Source organism: Hordeum vulgare, chromosome 2H (genome assembly GCF_904849725.1).
Source record: "Hordeum vulgare subsp. vulgare chromosome 2H, MorexV3_pseudomolecules_assembly, whole genome shotgun sequence".
In the NCBI taxonomy this organism is placed as follows: domain Eukaryota; kingdom Viridiplantae; phylum Streptophyta; class Magnoliopsida; order Poales; family Poaceae; genus Hordeum; species Hordeum vulgare.
The window spans coordinates 238,452,366-238,479,933 of NC_058519.1; the positions used below are offsets into that span (position 1 = coordinate 238,452,366).

The 27,568-nt window shown below is 46.0% G+C and overlaps 2 protein-coding genes across 4 annotated transcripts; one reads left to right on the forward strand and one right to left on the reverse strand.

The window, feature by feature from the left end:
* Positions 1 to 370: 370 nt before the first annotated feature.
* LOC123425977 (WAT1-related protein At5g47470-like) lies at positions 371 to 4,062 on the forward strand. Its single transcript, XM_045109753.1, has 7 exons — positions 371 to 685; positions 775 to 840; positions 1,036 to 1,152; positions 1,586 to 1,793; positions 2,133 to 2,294; positions 2,378 to 2,529; positions 3,688 to 4,062. Exons 1-7 carry the CDS (start codon positions 486 to 488, stop codon positions 3,833 to 3,835), a joined length of 1,053 nt encoding a protein of 350 aa, XP_044965688.1. The 5' UTR covers positions 371 to 485; the 3' UTR covers positions 3,836 to 4,062.
* Positions 4,063 to 4,321: 259 nt separating this feature from the next.
* On the reverse strand, positions 4,322 to 27,022 carry LOC123425975 (asparagine--tRNA ligase, chloroplastic/mitochondrial). 3 transcript variants are annotated; one of them, XM_045109751.1, is made up of 15 exons: positions 26,681 to 27,022; positions 24,576 to 24,644; positions 23,970 to 24,074; positions 14,608 to 14,715; positions 13,942 to 14,079; positions 6,806 to 6,880; positions 6,547 to 6,624; positions 6,377 to 6,445; positions 6,209 to 6,283; positions 5,997 to 6,080; positions 5,806 to 5,892; positions 5,246 to 5,341; positions 5,090 to 5,164; positions 4,826 to 4,952; positions 4,322 to 4,649 (listed from the first exon to the last, which is right to left on the reverse strand). In XM_045109751.1, the coding sequence occupies exons 1-15, from the start codon at positions 26,984 to 26,986 to the stop codon at positions 4,534 to 4,536; spliced, it is 1,608 nt and encodes a 535-aa protein (XP_044965686.1). In that variant the 5' UTR covers positions 26,987 to 27,022; the 3' UTR covers positions 4,322 to 4,533. The 3 variants fall into 3 exon arrangements, with proteins under 3 accessions (XP_044965686.1, XP_044965685.1, XP_044965687.1); XM_045109750.1 differs by having other exon boundaries at positions 5,997 to 6,083; XM_045109752.1 differs by lacking the exon at positions 5,997 to 6,080.
* Positions 27,023 to 27,568: the final 546 nt, after the last annotated feature.

Genomic DNA, 27,568 nt, shown 5'->3' on the forward strand with positions numbered 1-27,568 from the left:
ATCATATGCTCACGGTCTTCGAGAAGCAAATGAAGTTGCTGATGTGTTAGCGTAGAATTCTTTTATTGAAAATGTTCTGCGTTCTAGGACTCTATAATCCCTGATTTTATTTCTCAAACTCTTGTAAATTATTTTCAGAAAAAAAAACTCTTGTAAATTAAGTATCGATCATCTGTGAAATAAAGTCTATGCTTTAAGAAAGAAGGATTTTCCTTGAGCAACAGGTACCTCAGGCCTGACAGGGAGGGCAGGCTCTCGCGGTCTCGCCTCAAAATAGCAAACAGGAAAGTGACGGCGAGAGACAGCGCGAGACGCGCGCAGCAGGGAGTGGGCACCCGCTCGCATGCACCACGAACGCCAAGAGAAGGGGAAGGACGAGAAAAACAACCGCCGGCCGGCAACCAGCCTTGGACGACCGACCGAGCGAGTAGTTAGCTAGCCTAGGTATAGAGCTAGCACCCCGGCCGGCCGGCCGGCAGCCATACATGGCCGCCGCCATGGCCGCGCGGTGGTGGGAGGACGCGGCGATCTCGGTGGGGATGGTGGCCGTGCAGCTTGCCGGCGCTGCGTACATGGTGGTGCTGACGCCGGTCCTGGCGCTGGGCCTGGACCCGCTCTTCCTAGTGACTTTCGGCAGCCTCTCCACGGGGATCCTCACCCTCCCTTTCGCCCTCAACCTGGACAGGTAGGAGGTATCTACCTCTCGCGTGCAAGCAATACATATGCATTGAACAATTCGTTAGCCCACCTTCCTGCTTTCATCATGTGTGGCAGGAACAAATGGCCGTCGGAGCTGAGCAATAGGTTGATCCTTGAGTTGGTCGTGCTGTCTCTGGGAGGGTAAGAAACTAATTAAGCAACATAGTACTGTATGTACTCCCTCCGTCCGAAAATACTTGTTCTAGAAATGTATAAAATTGATGTATCTATAACTAAAATAAGTCTAGATACATCTACTTCTAGGACAAGTATTTCCGGACGGAAGGAGTATGTATGTATATATGTATGTGCGTTTTATTAATAAATTGCTTACAGAGTGACTGCGTTCCAAGCCCTCATGCTGGATGGCATGAAGAAGACATCCCCCGCCATCGCATCCGCGATGCTGAACCTGGCCCCGGGATTCATCTTCGTCGTCGCGGGCTGCCTCGGGTATTTATTTGCTGTCGCCTGCTGCTACCACCTCTGTATCATAATATAATACTTCCTCCGTTTCAAAATATAAGACCTTTTAGAAATTTTATTATAGACTACATACGGATGAATATAGACATATTTTAAAGTGTAGATTCATTCATTTTGCTTCGTATGTAGTCCATAGTGAAATCTTTAAAAGGTCTTATATTTAAAATAGAGAAAGTATATGACGTTTTAGCAGCTCAAATGAACTGCTAAAACCTCATACTCCCTCCGTCCGAAATTATTTGTTGCCAAAATGAAAAAAATAGATGTATCTAGAACTAAAGTACGTCTAGATACATCCATTTTTGTGACAAGTAATTTTGAACGGAGGGAGTATATTATTTATGATTCTGTTTCGAGGGCATGCAGCGAGTGTGATCTGAAAATAAATAATTGTACAAAGGTTTGAGAGGGTTGATCTCAAGTGCCGGTACACGAGAGCCAAGATAGTGGGGACCCTTCTGTGCTTGGGGGGAGCCATCACCATGAGCATCCTGCAGAGCCCCGCCGCTCCGCCGGGCCAAAGATCGCCAGACCTAGCAGCCTGGGTCGTCGGCTGCGTGTGCCTCCTGGGTGCAGTGCTCGTGCTCTCGGGTACAATAATCCTGCAGGTTCACTTCCATCCTCACAAACAACTTAGTAACTATGTACTCCCTCCGTATCATAATATATGACGTTTTAGCAGTTCATTTAAGCTGCTAAAACGTCATATATTATGATACAGAGGTACTTCCTCAGTTTTTAAATATAAGTCTTTTTACATATTTCATTAGAGGACTAGCAAAATGAGTAAATCTACACTTTAATGTATGTTTATATACATTCATTTGTTGTTTTTAGTAGAAATTCTTAAAAGACTTATATTTAGGAACGAAGGAAGTAGTACGTACGATTTAGATTCCATTCTCTTAACGTCTTGCATGTCTTGGCCCTGATGCATGCAATTGCAGGCAGCAACCCTGATCCGTTTCCCAGCCCCTTTTACGCTCTGCGCCATGACCTCACTCATCGGCGCCTCGTTGACAGGGATGTTCCAGGTGGTCACCACAGGGAGGCTCGGCCCTGGGACGCCCCAGATCAGCATCGGAATAATCCTCTCCCTTGTGCTTGTGGTGCGTACTGCTTGCCAAAACTAGCTAGCTAGGGAAAATCATTATAGTGTAGTGAGGTTGAACCTACATTAACAACATAACAGGGTAGTCTGGTGAGCTCGGTGTCCATCATGTACCAGACGTGGGTGTTAGAGAGGAAGGGCCCTGTGGTCGTCTCACTATTTAGCCCCACGCAGACTGTGGGTTCGGCAATCTTCTCGGCCCTCTTCTTGGGACGAGTGGTGCAACCAGCAAGGTACGTATAAGCATAGGAAAAATACATCCTATCATCCAGGGATAGTTACCCCACATGTTTCATATACTATCATGCGATAGTATATATATATTAATTTATCATTTTTATTATGTTTTTATATTATATATAAAAATTTTCAAAGTGAGTTACATGAAAAAATTATAAGTTAGCCCATAGTTTTTATTATATTTGTGAAATACACATATTTTTGTACGTAAAAAAGTACATAAAATATGATACATACTACCTAAAAAATAGTATATATACTACTTAAATATTATTATATACTACATACTACGCGTACATACTCTTCGATTTGACAGATACTACATACAACATACAAAACACAAGTGGTGGTAACTATCACCGGTGATAGATAAAATTTGTCATATATATATGCTCCCACTCTACCTCACATCTTGTCTTTTCTTTCTCGGCCCTCTTCTTGGGACGAGTGGTGCAACCAGCAAGGTACGTACAAGCATATATATATATATACATATGCTTTCATTGGTCAAAGCCAAGCTTTGTAAACTTTAATAAACTTTTTTTTAAATGATACTTTGACAGACTTTATAAACAAAAGTATTAGCATATACAATAACAAATCAATACCATTAGATTTATTATTGGATGTACTTTCACATCATATATACTCCCTCCGTTTCAAAATATAAGACCTTTTAGGTATTTCACTAGAAGACTACATACGGAGCAAAATGAATGAATCTATACTCTAAAATATGTCTATATACATCCGTATGTAGTTTACAGTACAATCTCTAAAAGGTCTTATATTTAGAAACGGAGGGAGTATTTGTTATGGTAAATGCTTATATTGTTTTATATAAACTTGTTTAAATTTTATGAAGTTTGACTTTAGTCAAATCTAATATGAAGAGTAAATAAAAACCGAGCGAGAACATGCATACCCTGAAATAAGAGTTCATGCATGCATCCATGCTGAGAGAAAAGTAGGAGTATATATTATTGGGAATGCTAGAGTCCAAAGGAATGCTTCCCCTTCAAATTGCATGTGTTTCCATGTCACAACCCCGAGATAAGAACGAGTACAATTTTAATTGGGTTTTCATGTTTTCCATGGCAACATGGCAAGGAATAGGCTGATATTTTTATTTTATTTTATTTTTTCTGCAGCATACTAGGGATGGTATTTCTTTTCTCTGGCCTCTATGCAGTTCTGTGGGCAAAGAAGAAAGAAGGCCAAGTTCTTCCTCCTGCAGACAGGGTCGTGGCAGATGGAACGGCAGACGATATAGAGAAACCACTCTTGCTTCCACGCTAGCAGGATTCTCTAAGTATATGGTTCTAATATCTAGACAGGCATGGTTCGTAGAGCAAAAATCAAAGATTGTATAGTTCTCTTGGTTTGATTTTTGTAATCAATTAGTACTATGTACTGACGAGATACTGCGATAGGATCGAGCAGCTCAGTAGCATCAGACTGTAGAGCAAAAACCAAAGATTGTATAGTTATCTTTGTTTGATTTTTGTAAACAAGTAGTCGTACTATGTTAGGAACGCAGCTGAGTGGTATCAAATTGTAGAGCGCTGATAGAGGTAAGATGAAAAGAATACCAGCACGTTGAAGTTGCATTGCGCCTAGCTAGAGTAATTTCAAGCTTGAACCTTGTTTGTCATACCGGAAAAAAGATAAATAGCTTGCTGAAAAGCTAGAGTCTAAACAAATGCTTCCTTCAAGGTGAATCTTTGAGTGTTATGGCAGAACCAGACCACAGGGTAAAAGCTGGCTATCATAACGAGTCTGGTATCAGTCCCCAAGGCAAAATTGTCTGTTTACTGAATAGGAACGTACACAAAGAATTCATCAACTAAAATCCCAGCATTTGACGAATTTGCAGGGGAATTTGCTGATGCAGTGAAATCAGTCAGGTAAACTCTTTACAACAAATCAACGTAAGGTCTTCTTCAAATCCCAGGCAAGAATGCTTCTAAAGATTATACATGAACACTTTTCGAGTGCTAAAATTCAGCAGAACCAGGAACCCTGGGGAATGGAATGGCATCTCTGATGTTGTCTATTCCGGTTGCAAACTGTACAAGCCGTTCAAATCCAAGGCCAAAACCAGCATGAGGAACTATAACAGAAAAGGTTCAAGTTCGTTAGGTCCCATGACAAGAACAAAAAGCAGGCTACACTTTAGGATATAGCTACCTAAGAATTTTGGAACGGTCTCTTACAACTAAACAAACAAAAAGCAAGTTACTTGCACTGTCAGATGTTATCAACTTTTGCATGGTTACGATACTTAACCTGATCCATATCGCCGCAGATCCAAATACCACCAGTAGCTATCTTTGTTAAGATTTGATTCATCCAGCCGAGCTTCAAGGTAATCAAGCCGTTCTTCTCTCTGGCTTCCTCCAATAAGTTCACCTACCTGAATGTGAATACGACATAAAATATGATGACAAAGTTATTCTTTTAAATTCATAAAAACTTGCCTTATACTTGATTCGTTCATATACTAACTAGTTTACTAGGATGCCGTGTTTCAGGCTTTGCCTATGGGCTTACCCGGGGAACCAATAGGTCCATTGCAGCAACCGTTTTCCCGTCATCGTTTTGTCGCATATAGAAAGCCTTAATTTCCTAAAGACAATGCCAGTTAGTTTAAGATATTATTAAATTATTTCTGAACCGGTTAAGTACTGCAAAGTGTACATTACAAACCTTTGGATAATCTCTAATTATTACAGGATGCCCGCCAAATGCGACTTCTGTGATATATCTTTCATGCTCACTTTGCAAATCCAACCCCCACTTCACCTGTGGAAGATATTTCAGAAGAATCAGAAAGATCCTTTTTAGATATAGAAAATAATAATCATTAGCATTTCTGCTTTTCACTGTTGCTTGCTCAGGGAAAGGTATTCAAAACATACAAGATACAACAAAACTTTGCAGTATGTGGAGCTTAAGTCTGTACAAGCAGAAAGAAGACGGATAATTTTCTACATGCTAATACAAATGAAACACATCATCCTCAATAATAAGCAATCAAAATTTGTTCATTCAACATTAACATGGAGATTTCATCCAACACTGAAGCCAGAAAGATAGTGTACCCCAACTAGTATTCCATGAGTTGGCAATAAACAAGCAAAGTATGCAGCCAATTTTTAATTATACAAAAGCATTTGCTCAAACTTCATAGACATCAATGAAATCAAAGTTCCAAAATTGTACTGTAGGTAACAATGAGAATACTATTGATAGAAGTCGTGAATTACCGGGAACTCAAATTTCTTGTTGGAGCCAATAAGTAGCTTGATAGCATCAGAATATGACATCTGAACAAAGTTTTTCTCAGCTACATTCTGCGAACAAGAAACATATCAATACTTCAGCAGTCATAACCAAAGATATACACACCACTTCCATATATGCAACAACAGAAGGAAACTATAAATTAGATATATACATTTAGTCTATCTATGATCCCTTTCTCAACCCACGTATCAAAAAAATCCATATCTTCTTTGCAGTTCTCAAGAATGTACTTTACCTGCTTCGAACAGAACAGTAATTAGGTAAATGATGTAAGTGTAGATATCCGCTTGAAAATAAACATGGAGCATCCATATCACTGAAGCACAAAGTATCAAGCAACATGCGATAGACAAGGGCACCTACTACATACTGGAGATATGCACTTGCACACGCCATGTCATCATTTAGATCAGCAAAGGCAAGTTCAGGCTCAATCATCTTCCCCAGAACACATGACCAAAAAAAACTGTAAATTCAATGCTCACAAATGTAAGATTCTCAAATTACAAATGTAGAAGAATGTTTAAATACCCAAAATTCAGCCAAATGCCTTGAAGTGTTTGAATTTTCAGCCCTAAATGTGGGACCAAATGTGTAAATCTGTAGAAAGGGATGACCGCAAGGAAATGAGAAGATTGGTTTACAGCTGGTAAAAACTACAGGGTTAGCTGTTTCGAACAAATCAGGCAGACAGAAGTTACATCAGAAAGGGCTGAAGCATATGTTTCGCCATTCAGTTGTCCAGACACCGTCAGAAATGCTGGTTTGCAGAAGAAATCCTAGCATGTGGATGCAATTAATAACTAATGTTAAAGGAAAAGACAAAACATAGGAAGCATTAAGATTAAATGAACAGTAGTTAAATCAAACAGCATGTGCAGTAGCATATACATCACCAAAATGATTACAGATAAAAAATTGCTTATAGGGACTCGAGAGTATTTCACATTTGACCACTACCTGTGACCAATCGACCCTTCCATCTTTCGAAGGAATGCTGTTGACTAGGCAGCCGCCTTCAGCACTATTTGAAAGCTGCAATACAGAAGGAAATAAAATCGAACAATTTAAACAAGATTATATGACGAAAAACAAGTAGTAAAATGCCAAACTATAGAGCGTCTCATCATTCGAAAACCATCTTTTCAGATATGGATAACAAAATATGTGTAGACTGACGAGAGCGCGGAAGAGGACCGTGAGACAAGCAATAACCGACGGTTGGTGGCGAGACGTGTCGCCTAACATGAGCCCCCAAGCATTGAGTGAGTTCCTACAGCTTGTAGACAGAACTCAGCACATCCAGCTCATGGATGGGATTGAGGACAGACTGGTTTGGGCTTGGGAGACAAACGGATGCTACTCACAGAGATCGGCCTACCGGGCGTTCTTTGCTGGAGAGTGGAGGCCAATGAAGCCGCGCAAATCTGGCGGTCGAGAGCGCCGGCGACTTGCAAGTTTTTCGCCTGGCTGGCGGCTAGGGAGAGATGCTGGACGGCAGAGAGGCTAGCGCGTCGACACCTACCACACCCTCCGACTTGCCCTTTTTGTGATCAAGCACCGGAGAAAATCAATCACATACTCCTCGGCTGCGTCTTTGCTAGACAAGTGTGGCTCTCCATCCTAGACCACTGGGACAAGCTAACTTGGCTGCCAAGCGCGGAAGCCAGTCTGATGGAATGGTGGACTACAATTAATCCACAGCCTAAGCTTAGGAAGGAGACATGGACCGTAATTGCGCTGGTGACTTGGATGTTGTGGAAGCACAGGAACGATGTGGTGTTCAATGGAGCGATTCCTTCCACAAGTGAGCTTCTCAATAAGATTGATTTAGAAGGACAAGACTGGAGGCTGGCAGGGCTGCTGCGAGAGGGAGGATCGCTCCTGATGAGAGTAGATGAGTGGGATAGTAGTGAGTAATCAGCATGTTGAACAATGGCTATGATAGCCGTGGCTAAGTTGTAAACTGTCTCGCCTTTCTAGGCACTTTCTATCTATGATCTCGATACGTCAATCTTTGACGTATCCTTGAAAAAATAACTGAGAACTTGGATTTAATTCAAAAATGAACAAATGACAAATACCCAATGATCTACTAGTGCACTCATTCAGTGATTATCTTACACTTCTATTGTGAATGCTCTTGGGAAAGATCTATGTAAGTGCGTCTAGTGCCCCTTAGTGATTTTGGTGGTTTGAAAACTTATAGGTTAAGTATCTAATGTGTTTTTGAGTGTACACAGGATCTATAAGTCGCTGAGGAGTTTTTGAGTGTACACAGGATCGACCCCTAAAAATGTATATCTTCGGTTGAAGAAATTGGTCTGAAACTGAAGAATTGAATCGTGAAGAATTTGCGATGAAATTGATATTCCTCGTGAAGATATTGAAATTGAGGAATTCGGTGTGTCGTGAAGAAAATCAATCTGAAGAATTTGAAGCATGAAGATTTACTCTTTCTGTTTTGTTTTCTTCACACTTGAGTAATAGGAACACCGTACTGTTAAAAGGGGTTAAGGTAACACATTGGAATGAATTTCCTCATGATGTTCAACCCAAGCCTAATCCTACCAAAAGCCTCAAGTGAGGAATATGAGTGACATGAGGACTCTCACAGTTGAGGGTCCCGACCGTTTCGATAGCCACGCCACATCATTGGTCTTATCCACACCAACGGTCATATTATTTAAGGGCATTAGTGTCAAATCATGTCGGGATGCTCCCAGGCTATAAATAGCCACCCTCCACAACCATTAGCTGGTTGGTTGCTCCGTTAGAAACTGACACTTGTCATAAGAGCAACCCAAATTCCTCAGAGTCTTCTAGAGTAATTCATCAGTGAGGAAATACCCCAAACACCAAACCATAAACTGAGAACCAAGTGATTGAGCATCACTGAAGAAGTTGTTCCTGTGTGGGACTGAACCCTTTTAACTTTGAGGATTGTGCATCCTCCAGACGGTTAGGCGTCATGGTCTAGAGCAATCCAGCAGTCAATTGTGGATTGCCGGGTGACCAAGTTTGTGAGGGTTTGGAAGTCTGCCCTGAAGACTTACCACGAGTGTTGAGCGAGGACTGTGTGTTCTTAGCCCAAGGAGAATACGGTAGGGACTGTGTGTCCCGGGACCGTGTGTTCTTAGCCCAAGGATTTCTCATGATGATCTTCGTATGGAAAATGATTCATTACTAGCTCAACAGATCAGCGCTGCTCAAGCTGAATTCATTCCTCCATGTCTTAAATGCATTGAACGTGAAACTGCTAATTCTTCACCAGAATCATCAAATGCTTCTATTGCTACAAATTCTTCAACTGCTCTTGTAGTGTCAAATTCCTCACTTGAGGAAAACACAAATGTCACTGATGAAAATGCAGGGCAGGAGGAATTGTATGTGACAGGCATATACAAAAGTCTGAAAGGACATCAAACCCTTTGTGATGTGCTCAAAAAGCAGATCTTGAACAGGAACCCGAGGAAATAAGGAATTGCCTTTGAGAGGAAATTGAATGCTGATGGATCTTATTGGAAACCTGAGCAGTATCCCAAAACCTCATGGGTTGCTGCTACTGGGCCTCCTTTTGATCCATCCAATCTAACTGGCTTTTCATGTGAATTATCCTCTTCCTCAGATGAGTCATTTGACTCCAACTATAAACTGTTCAAAAATCAATCTGGTGAAGTGTTTGCTCGATATGTTGGAACGCCAAGCTGGACTCCACGCTAAAGAAGATGGGCTTCGAGCAAAGCCCGCATGAGGCGGCCGTCTACCGACGGGGCAGTGGAGGAAATGCCCTGCTGGTGGGCGTCTATGTTGACGACTTGGTGATCACCGGCATCAAAGATGCAGAGGTGGCGGCGTTCAAGGAAGACATGAAGGCCACCTTCCAGATGAGTGATATGGGGCTCCTCTCCTTCTATCTAGGGATCGAGGTGCACCAGGATCACTCCGGGATCGCGCTTCGATAGTCTGCCTACGCCAAGCGCATCGTTGAGCTAGCTGGGCTCACCGACTGCCACCCAGCTTTCACTCCGATGGAGGAGACGCTGAAACTGAGCCGCAACAGCACGACGGAGGAAGTGGACGCTACGCAGTACCGACGCCTTGTGGGGAGCCTTCGCTACCTCGCCCACACACGGCCGGACTTGGCATTCTCCGTGGGCTATGTTAGTCGGTTCATGGAGCGACCGACGTCGAAGCACCAGCAGGCAGTGAAGAGGATCGTCCGCTACGTGGCAGGGACACTCGACCACAGCCTCCACTACCCTAGGTGTCCGGGGGCGGCACACTTCGTCGGGTACAGCGACAGCGACCACGCCGGCGACATCGACACCAGCAAGAGCACGAGCGGGATCCTCTTCTTCCTCGGCAAGTGTCTCGTGAGCTGGCAATCGGTCAAGCAACAGGTGGTGGCCCTGTCCAGCTGTGAGGCCGAGTACATAGCGGCCTCCACCGCCTGCACTCAGGCGCTCTGGCTCGCTCGACTGCTTGGTGATCTCCTCGTCCGAGACACCAGAACGGTGCAACTCCTAGTGGACAGCAAGTCCGCCCTGGCCCTAGCAAAGAACCCCGTTTTCCACGAACGGAGCAAGCACATCCGACTGAGGTATCACTTCATTCGCAGCTGTTTGGAAGAAGGGAGCATCGAGGCGAGCTACATCAACACCACGGACCAGCTCGCAGACCTGCTCACCAAGCCTCTTGGGAGGATCAAGTTCCTCAAACTCTGCTCCAGGATTGGGATGATTCGACTCTCCCACAAGACGACGTACAAGACTTAGGGGGAGAATGATGGATAAGTCTATGTACTATGGTCTTTGTGGGGCTGCAGCACATAGTCCTTTGTGGGGCTGCAGCACATGGTCCTTGTGGCTGTTAGGATAGAATCCTTGACCATCAAGGACTGGCAGTTAGGATAGCATCTTAGACTAGCATCTTAGCAGCATCTTAGACTAGCATCATAGCATATGCTTGGCTGGCTAGCAGCCTATAAATATGTATCCCCAACCCCTCAGGTTGGCATGGCATTGTGTGAGAAATAAACCAACGAAAATTGTCCCAACTCTCCTAGTGTCATCCACAACTATCAATGCTCGGGCTGAAAGGTCTAACATAGACAACATACTCCCTCCGTCCCAAAATAAGTGTCTCAACTTTGTACTAGCTCTAGTATAAAGTTGTACTAAGCTTGAGACAGTTATTTTGGGACGGAGGGAGTAGAAAAGTATAAGATGGCAAAGAAGGCCGCAAAGCGAGCTGTGAGTGAAGCAAGGGGTCGGGCTTATGAGGACCTCTACCAACAATTAGACACGAAGGAAGGCGAAAGGGACATCTATAAGATGGCCAAGATCCAAGAGAGGAAGACGAGGGATGTTGACCAAATCAAGTGCATCAAGGACAGAGCAGAGCAACTCCTGGTGAAGAACGAGGAGATTAAGCATAGATGGCGGGAGTACTTTGACAAGCTGTTCAATGGGGAGAGTGAGAGCTCTACCATTGATCTGGACGACTCCTTTGATGATAATAGCAGGCGTTTTGTGCGGCAAATTCAGGAGTCGGAGGTTAAGGAGGCTTTAAATAGGATGAAAGGAGGCAAGGCGATGGGCCCTAATTGTATCCCCATTGAGGTGTGGAGAGGCCTCGGGGACATAGCGATAATATGGCTAACCAAACTTTTCAACCTCATTTTTCGGGCAAACAAGATGCCAGAAGAATGGAGGCGGAGTATATTAGTACCAATCTTCAAGAACAAGGGGGGTGTTCGGAGTTGTACTAATTATCGTGGAATTAAATTGATGAGCCATACAATGAAGGTATGGGAGAGAGTCATTGAGCACCGCTTAAGAAGAATGACAAGCGTGATCAAAAATCAGTTTGGTTTCATGCCTGGGAGGTCGACCATGGAAGCCATCTTCTTGGTACGACAACTTATGGACAGATATAGGGAGCAAAAGAAGGACTTGCATATGGTGCTCATTGACTTGGAGAAGGCCTATGATAAGATACCGCGGAATGTTATGTGGTGGGCCTTGGAGAAACACAAAGTTCCAGCAAAGTGCATTACCCTCATCAAGGACATGTACGATAATGTTGTGACAAGTGTTCGAACAAGTGATGGTGACACTGATGACTCCCCGATTAAGATAGTACTGCATCAAGGGTCAGCTTTGAGCCCTTATCTTTTTGCCTTGGTAATGGATGAGGTCACAAGGGATATACAAGGAGATATCCCATGGTGTGTGCTCTTTGCGGACGATGTGGTGCTAGTCGATGATAGTCGGACGGGGGTCAACAGGAAGTTGGAGTTATGGAGGCAAACCTTGGAATCAAAAGGTTTTAGACTTAGTAGGACTAAGACCGAGTACATGAGGTGCGCTTTCAGTACTACTAAGCACGAGGAGGAGGGGGATGTTAGCCTTGATGGGCAGATGGTACCTCAGAAGGACACCTTCCGTTATTTGAGGTCAATGTTGCAGAAGGATGGGGATATCGATGAAGATGTGAACCATCGAATTAAAGCCGGATGGATGAAGTGGCGCCAAGCTTCTGGCATTCTCTATGACAAGAGGATGCCACAAAAGCTAAGAGGCAAGCTCTATAGGACGGCGGTTCGACCCGCAATGTTGTATGGCGCTGAGTGTTGGCCGACTAAAAGGCGAATATGCAACAGCTGGGTGTGGCGGATGTCGGATTTCAGGCTCCGCAAAACCCTAAGGATTCGAACACAGGGGCGTGTACGGCGATCTCTCTCGGCTTGACCTAGCCTAGCCCGCTACTCGATGGAAACGGCGAAGAACTCACTCGAGTGAGGTGAACTCAGAACACAGTAGTTTACCCAGGTTAGGGCCGCTGCGCGTAAAACCCTACTCCTGCTTTTGGTGGATTGCCTCTCACGGAGGTTGATGAACTAGCTAGTACAGTGCTCTTGAGCCTCCGAAGGCCAAGTGGCTTGGTGTGTTGCTCTAGGGTTACGATGATCTCATCCCCACTTTGCCAAGTATCCTACCATCTCTCTTTATAGTGGAAGCCAGGGTCCTCTTCCCTTATCGTAGGCGGGAAGGGATCCCACAACGGCCAGTTTCAGCGGGAGACAAGGGAACATGCTTCCACTGTCAAAAGTGGTCTTCGCCTGCAAAGTCGCTGCCAGCGCCACAGAGGTGAGCACAGGGATGACGTTCGTCCTGCCGGCAAGCGACCATGGTCTTGTTGCACCGGAAGGGAAACCTTTAGGAGATGCCTTTGGAGTCCTGATTCGCTCCCACCTTCTTTGCACTAAAGGGGGAACTGTCATGTCCTGCCATCTTCTGATCGCATGCCCTTCCATGGCGTCATCCTTGACTCCTGAGGCCCGATCTTGCCTTGAAATATCCGCCGCTCCAGAGGGGTCCTGAGGAGGGCCCCTGCGGGTCCTGATGTCGCTCTTCCTCGCGAGGGCCTTGTTCAGGGTGGTGTTGTTCCTTGCCGATCTTGTGTCGACGAAGTGGGCCCGCCCTGGGCCGCAAGCAGGCAGGTCTGGGTACCCCCCCATTCCCAGAACGCCGACAGCGGAGATGCGCATGTTGAGATGGATGTGTCGCCACAGAAGGAAGGACCGAATCCGGAATGATGATATACAAGATAGAGTTGGGGTAGCGCCAATTAAAGAGAAGCTTGCCGAACATCGTCTGAGATGGTTAGGGCATATTCAGCGCAGGCCTCCAGAAGCCCCAGTGCATAGCGGACGGTTAATGCATGCTGATAATGTCAAGAGAGGCCGGGGTAGACCGAACATGACATGGGAAGAGTCCGTAAAAAGAGATCTAAAGGATTGGAGCATCACCAAAGAACTAGCCATAGACAGAGGTGCGTGGATGCTTGCTATCCATGTGCCAGAACCATGAGTTGGTCGCGAGATCCTATGGGTTTCACCTCTGGCCTACCCCAACTTTTTCGGGACTAAAGGCATTGTTGTTGTTATTGTTGTTGTTGTTGTTGCTACATATTAGATATGAACACAACAAATCAACACTCAGAAACACATGGTGAGCAACATTCCACACGACAAGTAAGTTTAAAACATGCCTAATCTATCTACAAAAGCTTATTGAAGAAGTACTAACCAAAGTAGTGACATAGAACTGCTCCCCCGCTCCTTCACAATCTGAGGCAGTAATAATAGGGCTTGATACCCAAATAAATCCATTGTCTTGAAAAAAATTATGAGTTGCATATGCCAGAGCATTTCTTACTCTTGCCACCTAAATGAGCACCAAAGGTCGGTAAGAAATCCACATTAGATATTTATATGGTAGGGAAGAAGCATATAAGCCCTAGCTAGCATCTTACATTTGTAACTGCATCACAGGAAAGACATGCTCCAAACAAGAATTCATTTTGTGTTGACACATAAAACTATCAACATGTCCATAAAAACAAGAGAATCACACACCTTGCCTTGGCATATCCATGTCTACATGGCTCTATAGTCTGCTGCAGTCCTACAGTGGCTCTATAGTCGCCTATTCTGAGTTCTTTGCATAACCAACCATGCTATAACTTGGTAACTTGGTAACTTGCATGCTAGCTTATACGCTGATTTAATAGAAACAGCAGGCAAGTTTGTGGTCAAGTAATGGAACAAAAGGGCATAAATAATATCCACGAGTCATGGCTTATGCATCTCTAAGCTAAACTCAAAACTCAAAACATTATCAAACTTGGTAATTCCTCAAGAATAAGGAAAAGAAACAGAAAAATGGAAGAGCAAGCAATGAATAAGACCATACGGCACCAAAAGTGTTTGTCCGAGGACGGAGGTGTGCCACAGTCCTCAGAAATTCTCTTGATGCTCGTTTCTTCTGTATAGGAAAAGATGTGGGATCACTCTCCCCAATCTGCAAGATGAAAAGGTAAAGAAACTATATCAGAATACAAAATAAAATAAAAACAGAAGTATGTTTATGTGTCATTTCTGTCTACAGCCTGACAAAACAACAAGGCAACTGCAGATGCACAATCAACATTATCAGTTCATCAGAGTTTCCTAAAGATAGCAAAGAGGACAAAGTCTTCCTGGCATGTATGTTACCCATTAAAAAAATATTCATCTTAGGAGGCTTCCCTTGTGAAACAGACTGGGTAAAGATGGGCAGACAGTGCAGCCTAGTAAATTGGGTAGTAGAACATTGGTTAAGGAGGACAAATGAGGGGGATGATATACTGATAGCTAGTGATGAGGGGATGCCACCCGGGCATGCCAGTGGAGACCCCAGCCAGGCACCATGCGTCCATGCCTTTTCTATCAAGGTGCCGAGTCAGCCCCTTAGGCCCAAGCATCAGCCCAGGCCGCACCAACTTGGGAGACACCGAAGCAGGAGATCACTAGCGCACGGCATAGTCCGGCGGGACCAAGGGGCGCGAGCCCACCGGCCATCCGACCCCCGCTATGTAACCCTAGTTCGGCCAGGTATATAAGGCGAGCTGGGGACCTTCTGTAAGGGATCCAACACATTCCAGATCATCCTAGAGCTAGGGTTCTCACCTACCACCATCCTCTTCCTGTCCGTGCCAAGGTCGAGAGGTTTTAACCCAGGAAACTGATCTCTCGGCGATCCTCCCGATTGTCATTGAGTACTCAAGCAATACAACCACCAAAGGAAGGAGTAATGTCTTATCTCCGCCCGAAGGGCCCAAACCTGGGTAAGTCATGTCCTATCTGTGGCAATGACTCACCCAATTACTCTCCTATCTGTGGCAAGAGCTTTCATTGACAACATCTTTAAATTACATAGGCTTCCTCGTGTGATTGCGACAGACAGACAGGATTTTTACTAGTGATTTGTGACAGAAAATGTTTAAAGCCATGGATGTCAAACTCCACTTCAATACATCATACCATCCAAAAACTGATGGTCAAACAGAAAGAGTGAACCAATGCTTGGGAAATTACTTAAGGTTATGGCCTTTGCACAGCCAACTAAGTGGAACAACTGGCTATCTCTTGCTGAGTGGTGGTACAACACAAGCTACCACACATCCCTCAAAATGACACCATTCCAAGCTGTGTATGGTAGACCTCAAATATGATTGCTGAAGCAGTCTTACATCCTCCTGAGCAAACACCAAATTCTATTCTCACTCAGGAAGAAATTGCCAACAAGCAAAACCTGCTTAAAGCTACTGAAAGAATGAAATGCTTTGCAGATAAGAAAAGAGTGGAAAGAGTGCTGTCCATGGGAGACATGGTCTATATAAAACTCCAACCTTACAGGCACACCTCAGCATTCACAAACACTTAGAAGCTATATTCCAAGAACTATGGGCCATTTAGAGTACTGACAAAAGTGGGTGTTGTCTCCTATAGGTTACTCCTTCCAGATAATTGCAAATTACATGACACCAATTAAAGAAGCACATTGGCACAGCAGCTGTACAAAACCCATAACTGCCCCTGCTCAACCCAGATGGCACAATTCTCATTGAGCCTGAAGCTCTGCTGGAGAGAAAGCTCATACCAAGGGTGCAGGGAGAAATCAGCATATTTAGTGCTGCAATGGTTGATTAAGTGGAAGAACTTGCCTCAAGAACAAGCTACTTGGGAAGACTCTGTTAAGAGTTATATTGATGATGGCCTTTGGCCTTTTGGCACTCTCTTGTACATGTATATATGTTGGCTTTGGCCTCCTAGTAATACAAGTTGCATATTTCCAATATGGTGTTAGAGCTCTAGGTTTTTTTCACAGGCGCAACTTGTGCTCTCCTGATCCAAAATTCCTGCGTCGGCTGTCGCTGTTCCTCTCTCTCCGGCCGATTGCTGTTCGTAATCCAATCCGCTCATCTGCCCACATCGAGCTGCCCTGATCTCCTTCAATACACGCCGCCACCTCCTAGACTGTGTCTGTCCTAATCAACACGCTCGCCCCGAGCTGCTGCACTCGTGGGAGCCTCCCGCACGAGCCCGCGTGCTGCTTCGTGTTGCCGTGTACTACAGCTCGATCCGCTCGTGGGAGTAGCAGCTATCGCTGGATCTTTGCCGCTCCCGTCCGTCCCGAGCACCAGATCGAGCCGCAGCCCATCCAACAGCCACCAGCAGCCGGACCAACTCTAGCCGCCGATTCCCGCCTTCCGCCGTCGGATTCTGCCACTCCCGCTGGTCAACGCCCTCTGCTTCGTCCCACCAGCAGCTCCTTCCCGATCGCTGCTCCGCCTGGTCTTTCGTTGTTGCGTCTGTTTCAATATCGATCGAGCCTGTTTTGATAAGATCGAGCGCTCACTTGGGTCCGCCCCTCTGGGTCAATCTGGTCTCCGTTCGACTGGCCTCCCGTCTAGATTGATATGCCGCTGCTCCTGAACACTCTCGTCCAGGCCCATCTGGTGTTCAGTTGTTTGTAATGGGGCTTTTCTGGTGTGGTTGACCCGATCCAGATCGGTTGAAAAAAATATGCTCTCGTCAGGGTTGGTCTTTCATCCTCGCTCTCTGGTGATTTCCGACGGTGTTCCCTACATTGACCCCGTCTCGCACATAGGTCGTCGCTCACTGCTTGGTGCTCGTCGTCTATGATGTTGTTCAGCGGGATGTGCTAGTTGCTATTCGTCGACTCTTCTCGCGGCGCCTGCCCGTGGTAGTGATGCCCGCTCTACGTCGACTCTTCTAGCGGCTTCCACGCGTGGTGGTGGTACCAGCTCTACGTCGACTCCTCTCGCGGCTTCGGCACGCGGCGGTGACCGCTCTATGTTGATTGCTCTTCTGGCTTCCGAAAACAGCGGTGACCGCTCTACGTCGACTCCCCTAGTGGCTTTCACATGCGGCTCTACATCGACTCGCTACTCTCAGTCGACTCTACATGCGGCTTTCACGAGTGATGGCGATTGCTCAACGTCAGCAGGTGTTTCTACCTCGTCCTCTTCCGCCATGTCCCTGTTTGCGCGTGAGATTGCGCAGCTGTGATGCCTGCTTGCTGCATGGAATTCTTCACCGATGGGTTCTGCAGGTTCCGTGACTGACTCTTCTGGCATTGAGGAACCACCTTCTACTCATTCAGATACATCCCCATGGATTCTTGATACTGGAATGTCTTCTCGTATGACTTATGATTCTTCCAGTTTGACCTCCGTTCGACCTGTCGAGTCTCCTGTTCGTATCCTTATCGTTGATGGCACTCCCTCCCTGTAGCTAGTCGAGGCACTCTTAGCACTCCTTCATTTCATGTTCCCTTTGTCGCTCATGTTCCTCAACTTACCATGCAACGCATATCTGGTGCTCAGATTGTTGACTCTGGTTGTAGGGTCGTTATCGACTTTGATTCGTGTTCTGTTCAGGATCGCCGCACGGGCGCTCTGCTTGGTGTTGGCCCTTGACACTCTGATGCTCTAGGAGCTTGACTGGCTTCGCCTTCCCTCCACTGCCACCTCCGCCAGCCTCACAGTGTTGTTGCTGCAGCTACCAGCTCTTTTCAAGAGTGGCATCATCGTCTTGGCCATTTATGTGGTTCTCGTCTCCCGTCTTTGGTTCATCGCGGTGTTCTGGGGCCTATCTCCGGTAATGCTACGTTGGATTGTCTGGGTTGTAGTCTTGGAAAACAGATTTAGCTAACATATCCTTATAGTGAGTCCGTGTCCAAGCGCTCTTTTGATCTCGTTCACTCTGATGTTTGGGGTCCGGTTCCCTTTGCTTTGAAAGGGGGTCATCGTTTCTATATTATCTTTATAGATGATTTCTCTCGGTACACTTGGATCTATTTCATGTCTTCTCGTAGCTAGGTCTTATCTATGTACAAAAAACTTGTTGCCATGGTTCATACCCAGTTTTCCACTCCTATTTGTGCTTTTCGCACAGATTCAGCTGGTGAGTATATCTCCTATGCGCTGCAAGGATTCCTTGCTAAGCAGGGTACTCTTACTGAGTTCTCTTGCCCTGATGCTCATGCTCAGAATGATGTGGCTGAGCGCAAGCATCGTCACCTTCTTGAGACGGCGTGTGCCATGATGATCGCCGCCTCTCTTCTGCCTCACTTCTGAGTTGATAATGGTATCTACACCTATCTCATCAACATTCAGCGATATGCTGCTCTACAGGGTAGTATTCCTCTCGAGCGTCTTGCTGGTTGTTCTCCTGATTATTCGCGCTTCGTTTGTTTGGCTGTGTTTGCTATGTTTTGCTTTCCCCTCGCGAACGCACCAAACAGACCGCTCAGTCTGTTAAGTGTGCCTTTCTCAGATACATTGATGAGCATAAGGGCTATCTGTGTTGGGATCTTGTCGGCCGTCGAATGGATATTTCCCGGGATGTGACCTTTGATGAGTCTCGTCCCTTCTACCCGCTCCTCGACCTTTTCCACGGAGGACATCTCTTTTCTTACCAGATACACCTCCATCTGTGCCTAGTATTCCTACTCCTCGTCCCAATGTTGCAGATCCGACGTCATCCTCTCCTACGGTTTCTTCTCCCTCCTCGCATGACTCTCCACCTTCATCAATGATACCTTTCCCTTCTCCACTTACATCACCACTACATTCCCCGTCTCCACCAGTGATTCCATCTCTTCCCTCCTTTCCTTTCCATTATACTCGTCGCCCACGTGTTGTGGATGAGTCTACTGATGTGCCCTCTACTTCTAGTATGTCGTCTTCCTCCTCTCAACCGACTTATGGTCTTCGTTCTTGGCCTTGTCTGCCCCCTGAGCGATATTCTCCTTCTTGCTATGGTCTTTGGATCATTCTTGAGTGGACTTCTTATCGAGATGCAGTTCATCCTGAATGGCAGTTTGCGATGCCAGAGGAGATTGCTGCCCTGGAGCGTACCGGCATGTGGGATCTGGTTTCTCTTCCTCTCTGTGTTCGTCCCATCACTTGAAAGTGGGTATATAAGATTAAGACTCGCTCTGATGGTTCTCTTGAGCGTTATAAAGCTCGTCTTGTGGCTCGTGGCTTTCAGCAGGAGCATGGTCGTGATTATGAGACATTTGCTCTTGTATCCCATATGCACACTTCTCGCCGTGGCCTTTGTTGGCCACTGGTTCGTGTCTCAGCTTGATGTTAAAAATGCCTTTCGTAATGGTGAATTGCGTGAGGAGGTTTATATGCAGCCACTACCCGGGTATTCATTTCTCGATGGCATGGTTTGCCATCTTCGTCGCTCTCTCTATGGCCTTAAGGAAGCTCCCCGCGCTTGGTTTGAGCGTTTTGCCTCTGTGGTCACTGCAGCTGGTTTTTTCGCCAAGTGCTCATGATCCAGCGCTACTTGTCCACCTTTCTGCTCATGGTCGCACTCTTCTTCTATATGTTGATGACATGATAATCACTGGTGACGATTCTGAGTACATTGCCTTTGTCAAGGCCCGTCTCGATGAGCAGTTTCTTATCTCTGATCTTGGTCCTCTCTGTTACTTTCTTGGGATCGAGGTTTCCTCCACCTCCGATGGCTTTTTTATTTCCCAAGAAAAGTATGTCCAGGATCTTCTTGCTCGTGCAGCTCTTAGTAATGAGCGCACTGTTGAGACTCCTATGGAGCTCAATGTTCACCTTCGCGCTTCTGATGGTGAGCTCTTGTCTGATCGGACGCATTATCATCATCATGTGGGAGTCTTGTCTATCTTGCTATCACTCGTCCGGATGTTTCAACCCCGTCCATATTTTGAGTCTGTTTGTTTCTGCTCCCACTTCAGTTCACATAGTCACATTCTTCGTGTTCTACGATATCTTCGTGGCACGATCTCTCATCGTCTCTTTTTTCCCGTTCCAGCTCATTACAGCTCCAAGCCTATTCGGATGCTACGTGGGTTAGTGATCCTTCGAATCGCCTTTCACTTTCAGCTTACTGTGTTTTTCTTGGTGGTTCTCTCATTGCCTGGAAGACGAAGAAACAGACTACAGTTTCCCATTCGAGTGCAGAGGCCGAGTTGCGGGCTATGGCTCTTCTAACGGCAGAGGTGACTTGGTTACGATGGTTGCTAGAGGATTTTGGTGTTTCTATTACTACACCTACCACCCTCTTGACCGGCAGTACAGGTGCTTTCAGTATTGTGTGGGAACCCGTGAACCATGAGCTTACCAAGCATAGCGCTGATGTGCAGGATCATGTTATTTCTCTTCAGTATGTGCCTTCCAAGTTACAGCTAGCGGCCTTCTTCACGAAGGCCCAGACTAGAACGCAACATGATTTTCACCTCTCCAAACTCAGTGTTGTGGATCCACCATGAGTTTGAGGGGGGTGTTAAGAGTTATATTGATGATGGCCTTTGGCCTTCTGTATTCTATCCTTTTGGCATTCTCTTGTACATGTATAAATGTTGGCTTTGGCCTCCTAATCATACAAATTGCATATTTCCAACAGACTCAACTTTCATTCATAAGGCTTTTCCAGGGTTTCAGCCTAAGGACAAGTCTGAGCTGAAGAAGGGGGAATTGCCAGGCCCATGCGATCTTGACTGAAGAATTCGACGATTTTACTATTTCTGACTGGAGATTATAGACACCTGCTGGAGCGCACCATCTTCGACTCACCTATATTGTCCAATTAGCATCCAATGACAGCATATGTGTTAGAGTACGTGATGGGCCTGAGCCAGTTAGCCTTAGGGTTTGCTTAGGGGTCAAGTAAGCCTTACTTGGGAGTCAAGTAAACCTCTCTATATATGGAGAGGAGATGTATCAATCTAATCAGGCAAGAATTAAGAAGGAAAACCCTTTTCCCTCTTGCCCAGCCGTGGGAAAGGACCCCCACGGTCGGCTCTCTCGCGTCCTCACAGCTCTCTCTCTCCCGCTCAAACCCTAGCAACCATAACATCTGGTATCAGATTTCTCAGGCTCGATCATGTTCACCCCGTCGCCGCCGCTTCCTGTCGCCCTCACCCCGGAGGAGATCGCCGGAGCAATCCGCGATCTCACCACCGCCGTCCAAGGGATCTGCCTCTTCCTGGCCGGTCCCTACGGACCGCCGCCGGCCGCGCCATCAGTCGCCGCCTACGGGCCGGCGCGGCTGCCGTGGCAGCCGCCGCACCAGGCAGCCCCCGCCGCGATTGCCGGGCCGCGGCAGCCGACGCTGCTGTTGTCGTCGCCGCCACTCGACGCCAGGCTGCTGCAGCCGCCGCTGCCGCTCCCCGTCTCTGGGCCGATCTATACGGCGGCCTGGGCGCCGCCGCACATCCAGTCGCCACTGGCGCCACCCCAACAGTACGGCGGGCCCTCCCGCTTCACCAGTCCCGACGGTGCGCCATTCCACGGGGGGTCCTCCATGGTCACAGCACCGGCGCCGACCCCCGCACGGCCGCCGCCGCCGCCCTCGGCTGCGACCACGGCGCCGGTCATCATGTTCCAGCATGGGATGCCCTACGACGGGACTGCGACGACCTCGTTCCCAGCAGCGCCACCGCCGTCCCAGGACAATCCCATCCAACAGATCAAGTTCCAGTCGTCGCCGGCACCGCTTCCGGCTTGGATCGCTACCCACCACGTGTCGGCGGCGGTGAGTCTGCAGGCTGCTGCGCGCGGCCTCCTAGCGCGTCGACATGTGCGGGAGATGCGTGATTTGCAGCTGCAGCTCCTCCAAGTTGCGCTTCGCGGTGCAACGGACCTCGATCTCCTCCGCTGCGTGGGGGGTCTTGGGCATGCGGTTTCCCCCACGGGCGGCGGGCATGCTGTTTTTCCCACGGGCAACGACCTCCAAGTCTGCGACATCGACAGTCAGCCGGCGGGGAGAAGACATGGTGTCACCGACAGGAGCGCACCGCGTAGCACCACTGCATTCCGCCGCCAGCCGCCGCGAGGGCTCCCTTGGTCCCGATGGTGTCCTTGGGAATCCAGGGGGCTGCAAACGCACAAGTTCGGCGCGCGGAGGATTCTCGTCTATCGTTTGGAGTCAAAAATAAAGAGTCGGAGTCTCATTCGGGTTAGCTTATTTCAGGTCAATACAATAGGTCGAGATGTAAAAGGCTTATTTTTTAGGCGTTAGGGTTGTGTGGGGTCGAATCGTCGTTCGGTTGCAGCTCGAGGACGAGCTGCATGTCCTGGTGGGGTGTAGTGTTAGAGTACGTGATGGGCCTGGGCCCGTTAGTCTTAGGGTTTGCTTAGGGGTCAAGTAAGCCTTACTTGGGAGTCAAGTAAACCTCTCTATATATGGAGAGGAGATGTATCAATCTAATCAGGCAAGAATTAAGAAGGAAAACCCTTTTCCCTCTTGCCCGGCCGTGGGGGTCCTCGCAGCTCTCTCTCTCCCGCTCAAACCCTAGCAACCATAACAATATGGGTTCGACGAGAGTTACTATGCTCCTCCACCCTCACAAGACTTCACCAGTCCTTGTTTAAAATCCGACAACGAGCACTGTAGCTCCACTTTTACTTTTGAGTGCATTTCTCTTCTTTTACTGCTTGTAGGTTATTCAAGCTGCGGATCTGGGCAGGTAGAGCTCATCTTCTTGTATAAATCCTAGCCGACATGTTCTGGCTCACATGAAACGTGTATCTAAAGGTGACGGAAATCTTTCGTGATCATCCTCTATTTTGGCTATTTCTTGTTAAATCCACCAAGTAGTTCATCGACGGACTAGTAGAGCCTGTCAGATGTCCCTCATACAACTTGAGCCCTAAGTAACAACCAAAGGATACAGTTCTGATCTCCAACTCTAATCCTCTCTCTTTCCTATCTAAATAACTCTCTTCCCTATCTAAATAACTCTCCTCCCTATTTAAATAAATTACATATTTATTACTAGAATATTACCTAATTTTGTATTTGCGCATGTAACAACTTGGTTGTAACAATCCTTATTAGTGACATTACCATTCAAAAGAGACATCGTAACTTACTAGTCCCCCACGTATTTTGGGTCACATTTTGACCATAACTTTTTAACTAATAAAATATAAGTTACATGTAGCAAAGGTAATATCAAATGGAAACTAGATTCAAATAATCCAAAAACATATTTTTTGACATGCATTAAAGTTTTGCAGTCAAATATATGGTCAAACTTTGACCCAAAATACGATGTGGATTAATAAATCTGTACGGAGGTAGTACTTAGCAACTATTTCCCGTGCAAAATAGGAAGTATTGACATTTAAGAAGAAAATGCAGAATTTAGGCCGAAACTTTGGAGGCATGCACTTTAAAGGGAAAAGTAAAGAAAAATTAGCAGAATGAAACGCATACCACAATGATCTTTGAAACCTTTAGGTCCACTTTCTGCTTACCGCCTTGGCTGCTTGCTACAACTCCCTCCACTAAAACTGAGGCCCCCGTAGTGATAGAGTCTATCTGACATCCATCATCGAAAAGATTGACCAGTGAAATGTATTACAATCATTTAAGCGTTAACAGGTACTACTTCTAAGCAGCATAGTAAAAATTGGCATATCACAACATCCAAAATTATGGGTAACTCTTCACTACTTTAACCCATTCAAATAAAGTTTACTATGCACAACAAGCCCAGAGTTGAGGTGGGTGCTGGAGGCACGTCAGTAACTCTTTATTCTTTAAGTTACTGTATCCTTGTCCAATTGAATATTAAAATATTTAATAGAAGTACTGCCAATATGATTAAGATTTGTTGGTGGCATAGAGCAAATATCAGAGTGGGCGCATCTGTTTTCACAATGTAACAATTGGATTGATCAACATAATTTTCCTGACAATAAGAATAATGGAAGATGCATAGCGTAAACAGCATTTAGACTCTATGCACCTCCAAACGGTTGCAGTTTAGTAATACAACACGTTCTAACTTCTAGATCCAGTAAGTAGACAAATGCATACCTGGTCATAGCCTTCTGTTTCAGGAGTTAACACACATTGCATATTGGACAAGCAAGATCCATCATTAACCTAAATAATAGAGTTTCAAGATTTATTAGACCCTTGAAGAAAAATAATAATACTTCATCGTTGACAAAAATAAGTTACTTTAATTTTTCAGTCACTAATGCAACACATTGGCCAAGTTTTATAATCATGCTAGCAAATGAACAAAATTAAATATTCTCAAAGTACTTTGCAAGTCCAAATACATTATTTTACTCATGTTTCAAAAGGTTAACCAAGTGAATCCCACAAAGATTCACCTAGAGTGCGGGAGTGGGCTCTTGCTAGAGAAATGTCTAGCCTCCATACTGATGTATTTATCTGATAGGGTAAGAGGAACTTTGTATTCGTTATATCATGTATACAAAGACCAGTATGATCATTCTACTAGTGCATGAGGATGAGGGCCTCTCGCATGACTAACACAAGACTGTCAACAAAAAGATTTTCAAAACTCCTAACTCACCTAAGAAACCCTATAAATGTCAGCCAAGCTAGTTATCAAATATGTAGTGGAAAGAGAATTTGCATGAGGGCGAAGGTCTCTCTCGTCATAGCACAGGGCCAGCCATAGAAAGATTTTCCAAACTCTAAACTCTCCTAAGGAACCCAATAAGTTGCAGTCAGGCTAGTTATCAAATATGGGGTGAAAAGTTTATACACATGAGGATGAGGGTCTCTTTCGTGACTAACACAAGGCTGGCCAAGGAAAGATTTTCTAAACTCGTAACTCACCTAAGAAACCCTACAAGTGGCAGTCAGGACTCAGGTTAGCTATCCAATACGTGGTGGAAAGAGAATACACAGTCTAAACGTGTTAGAGCAACTCTAGCAGATTCCCTAAATTCCCCCCATCTTTAAAATAATGGCTATTATAAAGAATAGAGGGCAATTTTCCACTCTAGCAGATTCCCTATACCTTACTCTATCCTTCAAAAAAAAATAAGGCACTCTAAAACAGCCCACCAACCTTTATATTTAGAGGCCGGGGAGGAGTTTTTAGCTCTGGTGGAAAAGGCAGTGCCTAGGAGGCGCTTAGGCACTCCTAGGCACTAGGCGATGGCCAAACGCCTCACCTAGGGCATAAGCGATAGTTTAGGCAGGGCAAGCAAGAAATTTTCTAACCTAGAGAGAAATCATGCCATATTGCACTAATATGCCAAGCGAGCCATATTCCAATGGCAGTACTTGGTAGTTAACTTATATATATGCCTTAAATTAAGATAATACACATATAATGACCACAGATACACCCTAATAGTAGAAACTATATTATCGTCAAGGCCGGGTCTAGGGCGCTTAAGCACCGCCTAGGCACTAGGCGAACTAGGCGAAGGCCAACCGCCTCGCTTACGCCTACCGCTTTTCCAACCTTGGTTTTTAGAGTACACTTTATATCTTCCTGTGGATGGGGGCAAGGAAATTTCACCTCAACTACCTCCTGCCTGTAGCCGCTTATTCGACTGTTGTCGTTGTAGTGGGGAGAAGGCTCGTGGAGAGGTCGAAGAATGGAAAAAAATCCCCTCCCACCGACATGTGGGCTCAAATTTACAAAGGCTTGGTTTTACAGACTCTAACTTTGCACAGAACCTCGAGAGTCTTTCAAAAATTATAAAGGGAGAAGCAAGAGGATTTTAAAGGCCAAAATTTTAGGGAATCTGCTAGAGTTACTCTTGTTTGCTAGTGCCTATATAAGGGCCCCTAATCTTATTGGGAGAAACCATTGTGACCCAATCTCTGGAAAATATATTTCTAAGCTCAGAATCCATTTTTTTCCAGGAAACACAGGGACACCATGGTCAGTTCAAGACGTCATATACAGCACCACAACAGGTGAAACCAAGCTATCCAAAGTTAATGACATATAAACTACATAGAACTTTCCTCAACTATGGAAGTCTTGGATCATCAAGCAAAGCTGGTAATAGCATCAACATTTCCGCAGAAACAAATTTGCTAACTATACGCCTGGAGACTTGAGCCAGTCCATGGCAATTGGAAACTATAGAAAATGGACCATGGAAATCGACGACAGCAGCAAGACTGTGTTGTGTCCTGACCTCCACGAATGTGACGGTCCTCTGGGCACGGCAGGTGCGCACCCACCCGCGCACGGTAAGCTCCTTCCCGACCCAGGAAGTGCCTTGGTCCTCCCCTCCCTTCACTTCAGCCACCCTGATCCTCCGCCGGAACTCCCCCACGGCGTCCCCCGTCGGCATCGCCGTGGCCGCGACGGGGGGCGCGGCGGCGCAGTAGCGGCGCCAACCCAAGGAGAGAGCGAGTGGCGTAGGAAAGAGGGAATGCCTCGGGCTCCGGAGACAGTGTGGTGCCAGCCGGAGAAGGCGGCAGGAGGCAGCGGCGGCCATGGCGAAGGTAGTAGCTCAGGGGCGGGGGTTTACGCTATCGCGCGGCCTCTCTGTTGCTTGCTATTTGAGCCGTCCGTTTTGTGATTCCATTCCACGGAACCCGCCTTCGTAACTATACTACGCTTTCCGTCCTGGTTTGCGTATTCCTCCCTGGTTCTCTTTGTCTCTGTTCGGCAGTGCTAATGATACGAGGAGGATGACATGACATGAGATGATCACGCCATATGCGATGTGATTATCCAATCAAACAACGCCAACGGAATCAAATCACATGTGCTGCGGTACGTTACTTTCTACGTGGAGTGAGATAAGATTTTTTGAACTTTTTTCTCCTTAGGCCTCGTTTGGTTAAGGGGGATTGGGAAAGTTTTGAAAGGGAGGGATTTCACGGGATTGGATGAATCCCTTCCTTCCACCCAATCCTCTCACATCCTTTCTATTTGATATACAGGGAATCATACAAAAAGATTCATATACAAGAATATAGTATAATTGAAAATATAATTTTTACAACTTCAACTTCGTACACATGAGTATACTATTATTCAAAAGAAGATACTACACGAATCACCATATAGAATT

Coding starts and splice junctions, on each gene's coding strand:
- LOC123425977 (XM_045109753.1), top strand. CDS start 486: ATGGCCGCCGCCATGGCCGCGCGGTGGTGGGAGGACGCGGCGATCTCG. Junction 841..1,035: donor GTCGTGCTGTCTCTGGGAGG/GTAAGAAACTAA, acceptor AATTGCTTACAG/AGTGACTGCGTTCCAAGCCC. Junction 1,153..1,585: donor GTCGTCGCGGGCTGCCTCGG/GTATTTATTTGC, acceptor AATTGTACAAAG/GTTTGAGAGGGTTGATCTCA.
- LOC123425975 (XM_045109750.1), bottom strand. CDS start 26,986: ATGGCCGCCGCTGCCTCCTGCCGCCTTCTCCGGCTGGCACCACACTGT. Junction 6,284..6,376: donor GGCATTTGGCTGAATTTTGG/GTATTTAAACAT, acceptor GTTCTGGGGAAG/ATGATTGAGCCTGAACTTGC. Junction 5,893..5,996: donor GGATCATAGATAGACTAAAT/GTATATATCTAA, acceptor TCTTGTTCGCAG/AATGTAGCTGAGAAAAACTT.